Source organism: Tupaia chinensis, unplaced genomic scaffold (genome assembly GCF_000334495.1).
Source record: "Tupaia chinensis unplaced genomic scaffold, TupChi_1.0 Scaffold149448_1, whole genome shotgun sequence".
Taxonomy (NCBI): domain Eukaryota; kingdom Metazoa; phylum Chordata; class Mammalia; order Scandentia; family Tupaiidae; genus Tupaia; species Tupaia belangeri.
Genome location: NW_006209292.1, coordinates 194,753 through 208,490, shown reverse-complemented (window position 1 = coordinate 208,490; position 13,738 = coordinate 194,753). Strand labels below are relative to the sequence as shown.

Sequence of the window (13,738 nt, the reverse complement as noted above, 5' to 3'; positions counted from 1 at the left end):
GAAACAGACTGTTGAGAAGGTTTTGCTCAAACATCCATGGGCTTCAGGACCATCTGACTATTTAGAATGCAGCTCCACAGTCTCCGCCAGCAGTCTGATTTCTTAGATGTAGGGTGAAGCCAGGAGTCTGGCTTGCTGCCAAATCACCTAGTTGATCCATCTGCAGGGGTCTTTGGATCATATTGGAAGAAACACTGGCTTCTATATTTTTAAAGGCAGTACTATGCATGGTGAATGATTGGGTTGGAAGTGAGGAGGAATCTCAAATGACTCTCAGGTTTGGGGTCCCAGACAGTTGGGTGGATGGTGGAACTATTAACTAGGAAAGGTCACACCAGAGGCGAATCAGGTTTAGGGGAGCAAAAGACCACAGGTGTGTTTGAGTGGAACTGGGGAGGGAGGATTAGGCTGGAGCAGAGGGGTAAAAGTGACTGAAGTTACCACCAAAATGGTAAGTGAGGTCTTGAGCGTGGACTTGATGTGCCAGGAGGAGGACAGATAAGCTAGAGGAAAACCCTGGGGGTGTGGAGTCCTGCAACACAAAGGAGGAGAGTGTTCTAGGAGAGAGTGGACATGGGCAGTCAAGGAAGATGAAAACCAGAGTGGACTCATTGAGTCTAGCCACCAGAGGGTCATTGATGACCATACCAAGGGCTGCTTTCAGTTGCCTGGTGATGTAGAGACCAAGCTAGAATGAGCAGAGAGGTGTCTAGGAGGCGAAAAATTGGAGACAACACTTTTAAGGGTTGAAAAGAACAGTAAAATGAGACAAGATGCCAAGGGAGGGTCGTTTTGTGTTTCCTAAGAGTCAGGTCATTTTGGTCCAAAAACTGTTCAGTGATCTCTTATTTTGTATCAGGCAGTGCTCTGAACACAAGAGAGACAGAGTGAGTGAAGTGGACAAGGTCTCTACCCTCAAAGAACCAAGATCCTAGTGCTGGGAAGGTTGGAAAGATGCTAAAATCCTTAGGAGAGTCTTCCAGGTGAAGAAGAGAAGGTGAAGAGCTGGGATAATGAGAGGTTACTGACAGAGCTGGAGCCTGAGCACGGGGAAAGGAGCTGGCTAGGAACATGGACAGGCTGTCCTTTGTGACCAGCAGAAAGCATTGGCACACTGTACAAAAATCCTAGCAGTTCACAAACTTCCAGTACCAACACTGTGCTAGAAATGGAATGCTTCACATTCCATGATCTCTTACCCACCTTCTCCAGGCAGGATCATGGGCCCAAGTGAATTACATGGGTCACACAGCTACTGAATGAGAAGCCAGGACTCTGGTCCACCCCACTCTTGCTGGAGCACTGTGGGTGGCAGGTTTTTCAAGTGAAACCTGTCTTCTAGCTGTTTTTTTCAAGAGTGCAAGGTGGGCCGACACAGCACAGGGTCAGGAGGATGTTTTCTGAAACCCTTGAGCCAGCTCTTCCAGGGATCTCCCCTTGGCCTATCAGGGACCCTCCACTGCCACTATGATGACTCAGTGAGCTGGTCACATTGCAGGCTGCCTCGTCCCACCCCCAGCTTTTCCAGCAGTACAATGAGGGTACGGGAAGATTATATACCTCACAATTGGGAGCACTGGTCATTAGCCTCCTGTCCCAAAACACATGCAGCTTCTCAAGGCAGTGCTTCTCACCTTGGGTCTTCTCTTCTCTTTTCCACCAGCTTTCCCCAGCTCAGAGAGGCAGTTGCTGCTTGTTTCCAAACGTTGCATCACCTTTTCCACATCTTGATTATTGCTGGCCATTTTCCTTCAGCCTCTGCTTCTCCTGAGTTTTTCACACACATTACACTTCAGTCATTGGGCATGGAAAAGACTGAGAGCAGGCAGGAAGGAGAAGGGAGAAGGAGTAGGCGGTGATGGAGCTGGCCTCACACTCAGGTGTTGCTCTTTGCCCATAAGCAGGGCAGTTCTGTGTTGCCCCTCAGGCAGTCAGCCAGCAGTGAGCACCCTCTATGATTGTGTAGCTCCACCTGAGTTGCCACGGAGACTCTCTCTCCCCAGAGGGACCTTCGGGTGCTACTCTGAAGGGACCCAGAAGTGCAGTGGGCTGGCTCTGGCCTGGAACCCCAAGCATCTCAGCACACACAGTCCTGCTGCTGGTCTGTAAGTCAGGCCATGACTGTGCCAGTGTTTTTTACCATGCCTCAGCTGGGACTCTCTCCCCCAGCCCCAGGCTGGGCCAAAGTGTCCACTCAATGCATGGAAGGCCTTTTCCTGGAGGTGGCGGATCAACCTGGGAGATGTGCCATTAGAGGCCACAGGGGCTGAGGACAACAGCCAAACCAGATCCCCCTTCAGCCCCTCTCTCTTCGGTTGGCAAAGTTCTAGTGAGCACCCACAACACTCTGAGGCCCCTGCTACTATCCATATAGTCCATGGACTTCCTGCCCACTAGAGTACAACTCTTGAGGACAGGGACCTTGTCCACTTCCCCAGTACCTGGTGCATGGTCAGTCTTGAAGACAGCCATACTGAATGAGAGGAGCCCACATTTTGAGACAGGAAACTGAGATGACTTTGCCTCCACAGCTGCCCCAGGTGGTCCTGCTCCTTTTACTTCCCTCTCTCTGCTCACCAGTGGCCTTCCTGCCAGAGGGCCAGCTACAGTCTCTGCAGTTTGACCCCTGCCTGCCTGTCAGTCCTTCCTGTCCTTTTCAGGAGAGGAGGGGAAGCTGCAGACTCTGTCAGCACTCCCCCCTTCCCTTTCCTCTGGCTGGGGAGGGTTCTGGGGCTCCAGCGGTGGCCTTAGTACCAGCTGCTTTCAGAGGCAGGAAGGAGAATTGTTTATAGATTTGTGAGGTTCCTTTGCAAGCTGAGAGGACACGCTAGCTGCCAGGAAGACCCAGGCAGCCTTATTTCTTGGGTTTGGGGATCTGAGAAGGGGTTGGAGGCCCACTGGCTTTTGGACTCTCCTTCATTCGACTTGAATGGCCTCTTCAATAGAACCCCAGTATAAGAATGCAATGTGAGGAGCAGAGTTCCTCTGGATGAGGAGAACCCTGGGTAGCCCCTACAGCTGCTCCCTGAAACCACAAAACACAGCATAAAGCTGTTCTAGCCCAATCTTCCATGCAACGATGGGGAACCAGGCTCAGAGCAGGGAAAGTCATTTGCCCGAGGTGCCAGGCATGCTGCCCCAGGGCCTGGGCTCCTGACTTTTCCCACTGCTACTTGCCAGGGAGGCGGCAGAGGGGAGCAGACGGGGCTGCCAGCCCCCAGGTAGCCAGGATCTGGACTGAGTTTGTGGGCCTAGCAACTGGAAGCCCAATGCTCTGGAGGCATAAGAGTAGGCAGGTGAACAGGCAGGCTGGGTGTAGGCCGAGAGACAGACAGACACAAGGATAGACGCGCAGATGGGCAGATAGCAGCTCAAGTCAGACGTCTGCTCTGTGGGAGGCTGGATGCCCTCGGGGTTTCAGCAAAACTTGGATGCAGTGCCCAGGATGAGCTTGGCCCCAAATGGGGCTCTGTGATCACAATCACCTTTACGGAAAGGCAGGGTATGTCTTCTTTGGAGATGCTTAGGTTGAAGGGATGGAGAACTCTTGTCCTTATCTCTTTCTGTAATAAAACAGCTCTTATTTTAATAAAAATCCAAGCCCTCCAGCAGACAGTTCACAGGAAAGAAACAGATCAATAAACACGAAAAATTGCTCAGGCTTATTCATAATTAAAGCAATATAAATTAAAGCAACAATGAAATAGATAACCAGTTTTCAGTCATTACAACGATGCCTTTCTAAGAATCCTAGTTGCTTCCATTGGTGATGAGACACTGGTTTCCCCTTGGTGGGCTCCCACTCTGTGCAGCCTCTTTGGAAGAAGCCTTGACAATATTGGTCAGTACAGGGCAAAACCATCACCAAACATTCCCCCCTCCAGATGCTGCAGTTCTACTTCTAGGCACCTGTTCTACAAACATGTTCATGCAGGTGTGCAAAGAAGCCTGTCCAGGACTGCACAGAGTGACGGCGCTGCTAAAACTGGGAAGTTCTGGGTGCCCCGATGCCTATAAGTGGGTCAATAACATGTTGGGGTGAGAAGGAGCAGCTGTGCAGTGAAATGCTGCAACGAGATAGGCCTGCCCCAACACCAGAACATCCCCAAGGCACTCTGCTCCTTCAGAGAAGTCATTTGCAGGGCCGCACAGCATGTGCCTTTGGTGTAAGACCTCATTGACTCAAACTCAGTACACAGCGAACATAACAGCACACATACAAGGCAGACATGCTCTGGATCCCTCTTTCTCTTCCCAGAGACACCTGTTGAATGTCCAGGTAAGAAGATCTTCTGGTGCCCTGGACTCCTCTGGGGGGCCTTCTCTTGAGGTGTCAGTTCTCTGCAGCTTGCCATGCACACTTGGCCACCGGCCATCCTCTTGGACCCAGGTCTCTCAGCACTTGAGGTGCTCTGGCCCTTTGGGCCCCTAAAGTTAGCACACCAGACAGTGGAGGCTTTTCAGAATGTTCGGAGTGTGAGATTAGGACCACTTTCAGAGGAAATTATGATGTAGATTATGATCATGGAAAAGTTAGTATGTTAGAGACACACTAAAGGATAAGTTCGAAGTTGCACACAAATCGTCTCTCACGTCCCAGCTGTCCTTGGACCCCAATCCAGGAGAGGCAGGCATGCTGGAAGGATGAGATGCCAGGATTACTGGGTGGTGCAGGGGCCCCAGGAGCGGGAAGGTGGTGGATTCCTGAACCACCAGGGGGCAGTGTATCCCCGTGAACCCAGGACGTCCCAGCAGCTTTTGGCCATTTGGCAGTTGGAGGGGAATCAGCAGCTTGAAGCCCCAGGACATGTCAGCACTTGCACAACTCCCAGCACTTCTCACAATCTAGACAATCCTGGGACAGGGTGTGTGGGGGGTGGTCTTCAGCTCCTCTGCCCATAGTGGAGACTGAGGTCTGAAGAAGGGAAAAACTTGCCCAGGGTCAGATCTTGAGATCATGGTGAGGGTGGGCATGGCAAAGGGTTGCCAGATGAAATCCAGAAATGCAGTTACATTTCTATCAGGTAAACCAGGAATGATTTATTTATTTATTTTATTTTAATTTAATTTTTTAAGCATAGGTATATCTCAAATGTTGCATGGAGCATAACTACACTAAGAAATGATGTGTTGTTGATCTGAAATTCAGGTTTACATGGCATCCTGCATTTGGATTGACTCCATATGGCCTTTATAACTGAGCTGACACATGGGGTTCCTGCTTCCCAGGCCCCTGAGCTCCCTGAACACACTTGACAGTCTCTCTGCTCCTAAGACAGCTGTCCTGGAAGCTCAGGCTTCCTTGAATCTGCTCATTGAAGCTGTGAAGGGCTGCATTGGGAAGGCCCCAGGAATACAGGGAGAGCTTGGTTCCCTTGCTGGACAGATGAGGAAGTGGGGGCCAGGCAGCCCTAGACCACATCACCCCTTCCAGCTGATTCTGGCCCCTCCCTTTCCTGGGACTTTCCTTCCTTCCTTTCTTCCTTCCCTGCCTTTCCCTGACACCTTTCTTTCAGCTGGCCCTGCTGTGCTAGGTTCCTTTTACAACTAGCTTCCTCTTCTCCCAGGGGCTCTGGGCTGTTCCTGCCAGAGAAGTTCAAATAGTTCATGAAAAATTGAAATTAGAGTATGAGTTTATTTTAGTGTCCAAATTTTTGAAATTCATGTACTTGTTCATAATACATATTTTCCATGAACTTTTGAAAGACCCCCCCCCCTCATATATATTATGCATATATTACACACACACATATATATAAAGGAACTAGCCCACATAATGGTGGGTCTTGGCAGGTATAAAATCTGCAGTGCAGGCCAACAGGCTGGAAAAGTGGACATGAGTTGATGCTGTGGTCCTGAGGCAGAATTTCCTCTTCTCTGGGAAACCTCAGTTTTGGCTCTCAAGGTGTCTTTAACTGATTTACTGAAGCCCACCTACATTATCAGGGATTTAAAGTTGACCAATCTTGGATGCTAACAACAGCTAGAAAATATCAGCATCATCACCAAGATTGGCATTTGGTGGGCTCACTGGGGACTAGAGCCTGGCTCAGATAGAGCCTGGCTCAGATAGATGATGCATGGAACTAATCACTACACTGGCAGTGGTGCAATTAGTCAGGAAGCTGAGGGAGAACTGGGACTCAGACCAAGGGATGCAGGGTCTGAAGTCCTTGAGGATCCTGGTGGCTGCAGACAAACTCTCTCCTTTCTTGCTCTTCCCTCCTTTGGTTCTCATGGTTCTCGCCCAGGCTGGCCCAGGTTAGAAAGAGACCACTTATCTTGCCTGAAGACTCCAGATTAGGGGAGGTGAGATGTGCCCTGCTGAGAGTTCCTGTTGCTAGGGATGGTGTGGCTTGGGTTACTGGTCAGAGCGAGGCTTAAGAAGACATGACAACCCTGAGACCCACTGCTTTGTCTACTGACTGATCTCAGGCCCTGTGCCAGTCTCTGACTCTCCCTGGAAATGTATCCATCTATCTATAGATGAGACATCTATAAATGTATCCATCTATCCCCTGGGCTGAATCAGGGGATCCATGAACTAGAGCAGTTCTCACAGGCAGAAGCTCTGAGCTGTATCTGTTCTCCTAAACTGCTTACAGAGTAGCAGGTAGGAAGTCTGTGAACTCTGGCAACAAGATACAGCTAGAACAGAAGGTGCTGCCTCAAGGTCTGCGTCCAGAGAAGGAGTCCAGCCCCACCCCCATCTCCGGGTATATCTTCCTTGCGCTTCTACCCCTCAAAGAGGCGATTTTCCAAGTGCCTTCACTGCGCACTGCACCCTGTGCTTCCTTTGCTATAGTTTATAAGTGACTAATTGGCTGTGATGGCAGGAGGCCCACCTAGCATCAAGGAGGAGATAGAAATGTCCATGAGCGAAGAGCTGGATCCTAGAAGCCAAAGGAAAAGCCAAGAACATCTGATAATAGAAGGTGAGCATCCCCTAAAATGCTCCTTAGCTATAGCCATCCATGTAGATGTGTGTCCACACCTGCGCATGCATGTGTTAGAGAAGGTGCATGTATGCGTGAACATACATTATGTGTACACATGTACATGTTTGCACATAGATGTATGTGTGTATCTTGGCCTTGGAGAATTTATGGGTTGGGTGGCAGGGGAGCTGAGGGGCAGTCTGTGAGGGAGGAGGTTAGAAACGACATCTATGATCCCTCTGTCTCACCCTCCTTTAAGCCACCACCATGTCTAGTGCAAGGTGTTTGGAAGGCTCACTGTATAAGACCAAGGTCAATTATCTCTCCCAATCCTCTAATACCTTTTCCCATCCTTTAGAGTAAAATCCAAACTCCATGATCTACAAGACCCTTATCAAAGTCACTACCTCAACATAGTTCATGCTGTGTGACATGCATGGAAAACCCCCTTTCTGTGGCACGCAAGGGCATCTCATACCACACTGCCTTTCCATCGGTTCTTAAAACACTTCGAGCCTGCTTCTAACTCAGCCTTTGTACTTGCTGTTCCTTCTGTCTGGAATCCTCTTCCTCAGTTTCCCAGGGCTGGGGTCTTTGTCTTCAGGCAGGTTTCTGCTTCAGTATTGCTTCCTGTTTTTATAGTGCAGCCCCTTCCTTCCACCATGTTGCTATTTGTGGAGAGGCATCTCTGTTTGGCTTCGCACTAATGAATTGTTTTCTGTTTTCTACCTGCCACTCCAACCAACAAATTGAGGTGGCAAATAGATGTTGACTGATTCCTGAGACGTTTGGGGACCCTGTCTTCTTTCTGGTGTGTCTCCTGCCCAGGAAACCCTGAAAAAACTTCTATGAGTGTGGGGTGTCCTTTTCTCTAGAAATGATGGATCATGGATCCCGGTCCTCAGGTGCCTCCCAGAGGCGACATAAGTCGGAACCGAAGGCTGCTGGCTCTGCTGCTACCCAACCAGCTCGGACTACGACTGCCACCCGCGCCAAGAAAGCGGTACTGTGTGGGGTCCTCAGCACATGGTGGCCAGGTTGGAGTTGGGAGAACTGGTTGTAGGGATGCTAGCCTGACTATGGTAGGTCAAGCAGGGTCAGAACTTGACTTCAGTGGAGGAAGAAGCTCCAGTGTCTCAGGCAGGCAAATGAGGGTAGGAAGGACCAGGAAAAAGTCAGGGCTGTCCTTCAGTATGCTGGTATTTCAGAATACCTGAGCACATATTATTTGGAAAATACAGGTATACTTTACTCTGTAAAGCTCTTGTGTGTAAAGTGACACTTCCTTTATTTAAATCGTGTGTGTGTGTGTGTCTATGTACAATTTATAAATAATGTAAAATTATATGTATTAGGTAAAAGGTCTGGGAGTAGGGTAGAGGTAAATGAAGTTCCTATGCTACTCAGCTGGTGGGATAGCCAATCAAGTTAATCTGATCATTTCCTAACCAGTCTTTTAAGATACAGTCAGTGTGGGCAAAGGAATGTTCCAGAAAAAAATGGTGGCTATACTTTTGCAAAGGATACTGGGAAAAAAGCAGCCATTTTGGAGGAGGATGGAGACTTAAATTTTCTAGGGAATCTTGTGACACCCACAGTTGTGTCCTTTAAGATACATTTACTTGAGGTTTTCTAAAGTTTTAGAAAAACGGTTGTTACATATTGCAAAAGTTGCTGGGGAAAACCAACCAGGCTGGAGAGGAGAGAGCACTTAACTGTTAAAGGGAATCTAGTGAGTCTCCTGTTCTGTATCTAATCCTTTAAACTACTGTTAATATGGATGAGGAAAAGTTTTAGGGTTGGAAAGGGATAGAATCCTGACTATTCTAGGGACTCATGTGAATCCACAGTTCTATAGCCAGTCCTTTAAGCTGCATTCACTGTGGTTGAGGGAATGTTCTAGAAAAATAGTGGGACTCTTGTTGCAAAGGTTACTGGGAAGAGGTAGCCATCTTGAAGAGGAGGGAGACCAGATTATTCTAGGGAATCATGAGAATCTCATTGTTCCATAGCCAGTCCTTTCAGTTACAATCAGATGGGTGAGAGAAAGTTTTGGAAAAATGGTTGGCCATTTTACTGTTACAAAAGTTGCTGGGAAAAGGTGATTAAATTGGAGAAGCAGGGAGACCTGATTGATAGGAAATGGATAACAAAGAAGTGAATAATGACAAAAAGGGTTTCCAGGTCAGAGAGCTCCTGTGAATAAAACCAAGTCAGAAATATTTAATTGGCTTTATGTGTCTAGAGACTGATGCCAAATCCAATTGTTATTTGTTTTTGAATAAAAGAATGAATGGAATTTTTATTGTCTCTGGGAGAATCACAACTTGCAAGGATTTTTAAAAAAGCTAATACTATGCCGCTAATTTTGGAGAAAAAGTCGTATGCCTCAAAAAAATACATGAAAAAAAAATTACGGATTTTGAAGTGATCAACAGAGGGAAGTTGGAACTCATTGCAGTCTATAGAGCTTCCTAGTCTAGATCATGTGTGTTTAAAAACTTCTATTTTTTGTATAACTCCAAATAGAGTTTCTAAAACAAAAAATAAAAAAAAATAAGACGAATAACTGTGGGTGATCACAGTGCAAGTTATCATTAACCTGAGGGTTTTGTTATATTGATTCTTATTATATTTATGTCTTTGCAACAGACAACAGACAAAAAAGCCCAGCCACTTGTCCTTATTTTGCCTTTAAAAAAGTGTCCTCTATGGACCAGTCGGTGATATGGAGTTAAGGCAGCTGGATCCCACATGACTAACTGTGCAGTTTGAATCTGGACCTGGTGGCTTGAAAAACATGGCAGACATGTGGGTGTGTGTGCCCAAAATCCCAAGAGGGGATGGCCATCCCCTCTGGGTTTTTTTTTCTCTCCCTCTCTCAAGCTCTCTGTCTCCCTGGCAAGCACACATACCCTATAGAAAGTTAAAGGTTAAACATATGTCCTTCTGATTCTAATTTATAGGAAAATCAAGGAAATGGTCTGGAAACTGTTCTAGGAGAAATTCAATCAAGTTCCCCTTTAGAGTCCTTGAGTCTCTCCGACACTCACTGTCCTTTTCATGCTATTTTTCAAGTATCTTAAGAAGATAAAACATAATGACTATAAACTACTATTCACAAAAAAGTCACACCAATATCTGTGCACTACTTTTGAAAAAGATAAATTTTGCATTATTGTGACAAATGGAGCATGGTGGCAAAGTTCCTGTGAAAATCCTTTTGCTGTCTTTACTGTCACTTGATAGAGCAAAGTGTCTTCGGTTCAAATGACTGATCTGTTATTTACCAGCGTATGACTTGGGCAAGTTACTACACCTCTCTGTGTTTCAGTTTCTCCATCTTTCAAAATAGGGCGATAACAATAGCCATTTTCCAGGGCCATGATGGGGATTTAGTGACTCGATATCAGTAAGGGCTTAGATGCTGACATGGACCTCAGCGTGTGCTGAGCAAGCAGCTCCTGAAGCATCTTGAACTAGCAGCTTCCTGGAGCTGGAATGCGAACCCAGGCTGATCTGGCACTGAGCCGCGTTTTGTTTCTTTCCCCCACGCTGGCACCAGATCCTCCTGGCTTGAGAGCTCTGGACATGAGGCATACCCTTTGAGGAGTCATTAGCAAACGGTTAAAAATGAAGGCTCCAGGGATGACTGGGTCCACCCAGAGAAGAGATCTGTTATTCCCAGGAGCCAAGGCTCTAAACTTAGCTCTGACACTCACCATACAACCTTGACACGAAGGGCCTGACCAGTCTGGATCACTCTGACAGTCAGTTGGTTGCTCAGCCTCAGCTGATGTTTGCATGGGAACATTGTGGCAGAGGACAGGAACCCCTGCCACTATTTTTCCTTCTCTGGCTGAGCGCCATCCAGGAGCTCGGGAGCATGGAGCAGGTGGGATAATGGTAGGCAGTCTGTTAGTAGAGTCCCCAGGATCTCCTTGTCTGAAATTGCCAGCTTTTGATTTCAGAGGATTAGGTGCCACATGTTTCCCCATGGGGTGCACTGTTGGTTCCAGGCAGTGTAAGTTCTTCCTTTCTTTAGGGATCCCAGTTGCCCAGGATGCTGCGAGAAGCAGACCATGGTGAAGCCCATGTTTCAGAGTATCCTGGCAGCTTCCAAAGCATGCAGTTCCCTTATGAGAGGTAAGAAAAGCTGGGACTCTTTGGGCTCTGGCTGCATGAGGGGGGCTGTGTCGGAGGAAAGAGCTGGTGGATGGACTGGCCGGGAAGGAGCTGTGCAGAAGCAGGCTTCTACTGCCTACTTGCCACAAACCCCCAAGCAGCCTGGCCCCTGTCTATATGGGGCTCCAAGTGCTTTGTGGGCAGGCCAGTTCCCTGGCACGCCCTCTGGCTCTTAGCTCTCTTTTCCATGGAAGGACAGGACTGGAGGCTAAGAAGCCCCTGCTCTTACCTGCTTGCCTTCATGACCTTCCCGTGCTCTCTGCCAGGCCTCCCTGGGACCACAGCAGCTCTGACCCTCTGTCTTTTCTCTCAGCAACCCCGAGGGAGATGTGATTGCAGAGATTGGCCTGGAAGGACTCAGTGTATTGGAGATGGAGGTCATGAGAAGACAGGTGAGCATGCCCTGTGCAATGGAGGCAGAACCTGGTCCTTGGTGGTATTGGGAGGCTCAGCAGCTGTGAGGCCCCCAGAGTTGCATAATCCATCACAATAATCTCATGCTGTGGCACCCAAGGTGAGAGCAGGCTCCCTTCTTCTTCCTCCTAGTCCCCATGGCTCTGGTGCCCCATTTTCATGCCCAACTGCCCTCCGTCCCTGAGACACTGGAAGGGAATTGGGGAAGAGAAAAGAAGGAGGAAGAAGGAACGTAACAGGATGAGAGTGATGGGTCCAGAGAATGATATAAAGAGAAAGGTCTGAGAGACGGCTGTCTTTGTTTTGCCCAAGGTCAAGCCTTTGGAGGAAGAGAGCCCAGGGCACAGGGCATGGAGGGAGATCTTCCTGGTGCCCTCTGTAGTCACTGAGTTCAGCTCTCACTCTGGTTCTGCTGCCACTCCCTTGCCAGCCAGCTCTCCCTAGGATGGAAGGGCCCATCCTAGGCATGGCTGGGTGGGCTGGACTGGGCTGGGCTGGCTTCTCCCAGAGGGCTGGCATGAGCACCAAGCACAGGCAGGGAGGAAGCTGGCCTGTCTGGCTCACCCAGTCCCACTGCTTCTCCCCTACGGACACACTGGCCTCCCCAAAGGGCAGAACAGCTGCTTCTTGTTTTAGCTTCGCTGATGTGCTGTGGGCTCCTGAGAAGAGCCTTGCTCACACGCCTGCTTTCTGCCCCTCTGTAGCTGCACTTCATCACGAACCGTCTGAATGCCCTGGAGGAGCAGGGCGCCACCTGGCGCCAGAGGGATGCCCTGTTCTTCACCTTGCTGGTGTCCACCTGCATTGCCAACCTGTGGCTGTGGATGCGCCAGTGAGGCTTCACACTGCTGCCAGCACGCAGAGCCCTCCCTCTTCCCCTCTTTCCTTCTCTCCCTGGCTACCCTTGCCCACCCTCCTTCCATCTCCCAGTGGTCCTCAGGCAGCATCAGGACCACTTTTCAAATCTGGTTGGGCCCTCTGCTTAGGGAGGGCCTCACTTGTTGGGAAGCCCTGAGCAGGTAGAGATGCTGCCCCTTTGGAGGGTGAGGAGGGCGGCACTGGGCTCTGTGGGAACAGCAGTGGAAGACACCTCTTGCTGGCCTGTTTGGGCTCCCTGGCCTTGCCTTGGTGACATCAGCTTGGCCCCTTCTGTACCATTCTCTGTGGGCAAGGGTTTAGCTTTGTCTTCCTTCCTGGTTTGCTTCCACATGGCACATAAGGCTCTGTATGGAGAACAAGCTCAATAAAGGTCTATGTTAGTAGCAAACCTGGTGGCTGAGGTTCTTGCATCCAGGACTCATTTACGGGAGGCAGTGGTGGTGAGGCATGTGGGGGGCTGGCCCTTCTGGACAACGGCTCTGTGACTGGGACTGGGCTGTTGTCATTGCCCCAGAGGCCCTGCTCCCCTCCTCTCTTCTACCCGCCCCTCCTCTAGCATCTCCAGCCCAGACAAGGAGCCTTCTTAGAGATGGGATTTCACCAAGTCCTTCCTATTGGGCTCCTACCAATGAGTACTTGTCAAGAAGCGGTTCTGCAGGGCATGTCTGGGCCAGGCATTGCCCAGAATCACTCAGAGAAAATCTTCTGGAAGGACCCAGAACCCTTGCCACTTGTCTAGGAGGAAGTTGAGTTCCAGGGGAGGAATATCCCTGGGGTTGCCCAGAAAGACAAAGACAGGGCTGCGTCTGGGTGGGTTTCCCTGGTCCTAGCCTGGAGCTTGGCTTGCCCCCACAAACTCACCAGGGAATGAGATCCTGCTTTGTCACCCCCACCCCATGCCACACACCCTGGATCCAAAGACCCAGGAAGTGCCTTGGAGAGGGCATGGGACTGAGTCTGTGAGGTTGCAAGTGTGTCTCTTGGCGACCTGGCCAGGCCATATGGCGGGCTATAGGAGATCTGCAGAAGAACCCCTTCCCTGGTGCCAAGGGATCAATACAAATCTCTCTGGGGTAAGGACCTTGAATTTTCTCAATGACTTAAGTGGTTGTGTGGACCTTTCTTAGTCCCTAAATCTCCAAATATTCATCTATAAGGGTGAGAGATCAGTGAATAGGTATGAAATGAACATGACCATGTGTGTGTGTGTGTGTTTGTGTGACAGAGAGAGAAGTAGAGAAAGACAGGAGAAAGAGAGAAAGAGGTAGGGAGACACAGCAGTGGGGAGGGAGGGAGAGAAAAGAAGCTCAAGTCCTGGAGCC

At 49.3% G+C, this 13,738-nt stretch overlaps 1 protein-coding gene across 2 annotated transcripts; it reads left to right on the top strand.

Moving 5' to 3' along the window:
• Window positions 1–6,695: 6,695 nt before the first annotated feature.
• Window positions 6,696–12,797, top strand: FATE1 (fetal and adult testis expressed 1). Of its 2 annotated transcripts, none has more exons than XM_006171190.2 (5): window positions 6,696–6,935; window positions 7,814–7,941; window positions 10,984–11,084; window positions 11,437–11,515; window positions 12,126–12,194. In XM_006171190.2, exons 1-5 carry the CDS (start codon window positions 6,830–6,832, stop codon window positions 12,171–12,173), a joined length of 462 nt encoding a protein of 153 aa, XP_006171252.1. In that variant the 5' UTR covers window positions 6,696–6,829; the 3' UTR covers window positions 12,174–12,194. The 2 variants fall into 2 exon arrangements, with proteins under 2 accessions (XP_006171252.1, XP_006171251.1); XM_006171189.2 differs by lacking the exon at window positions 12,126–12,194 and adding an exon at window positions 12,242–12,797 and having other exon boundaries at window positions 6,706–6,935.
• The last annotated feature ends 941 nt before the right edge of the window (window positions 12,798–13,738 follow it).

What these genes read in the sequence shown, in the direction of transcription:
- FATE1 (XM_006171189.2), top strand. Translation starts at nt 6,830, where the DNA reads ATGGCAGGAGGCCCACCTAGCATCAAGGAGGAGATAGAAATGTCCATG. An exon ending in AGAACATCTGATAATAGAAG is followed by an intron (nt 6,936 to 7,813) that starts GTGAGCATCCCC and finishes CCTTTTCTCTAG; the next exon opens with AAATGATGGATCATGGATCC. An exon ending in CCACCCGCGCCAAGAAAGCG is followed by an intron (nt 7,942 to 10,983) that starts GTACTGTGTGGG and finishes TCCTTTCTTTAG; the next exon opens with GGATCCCAGTTGCCCAGGAT.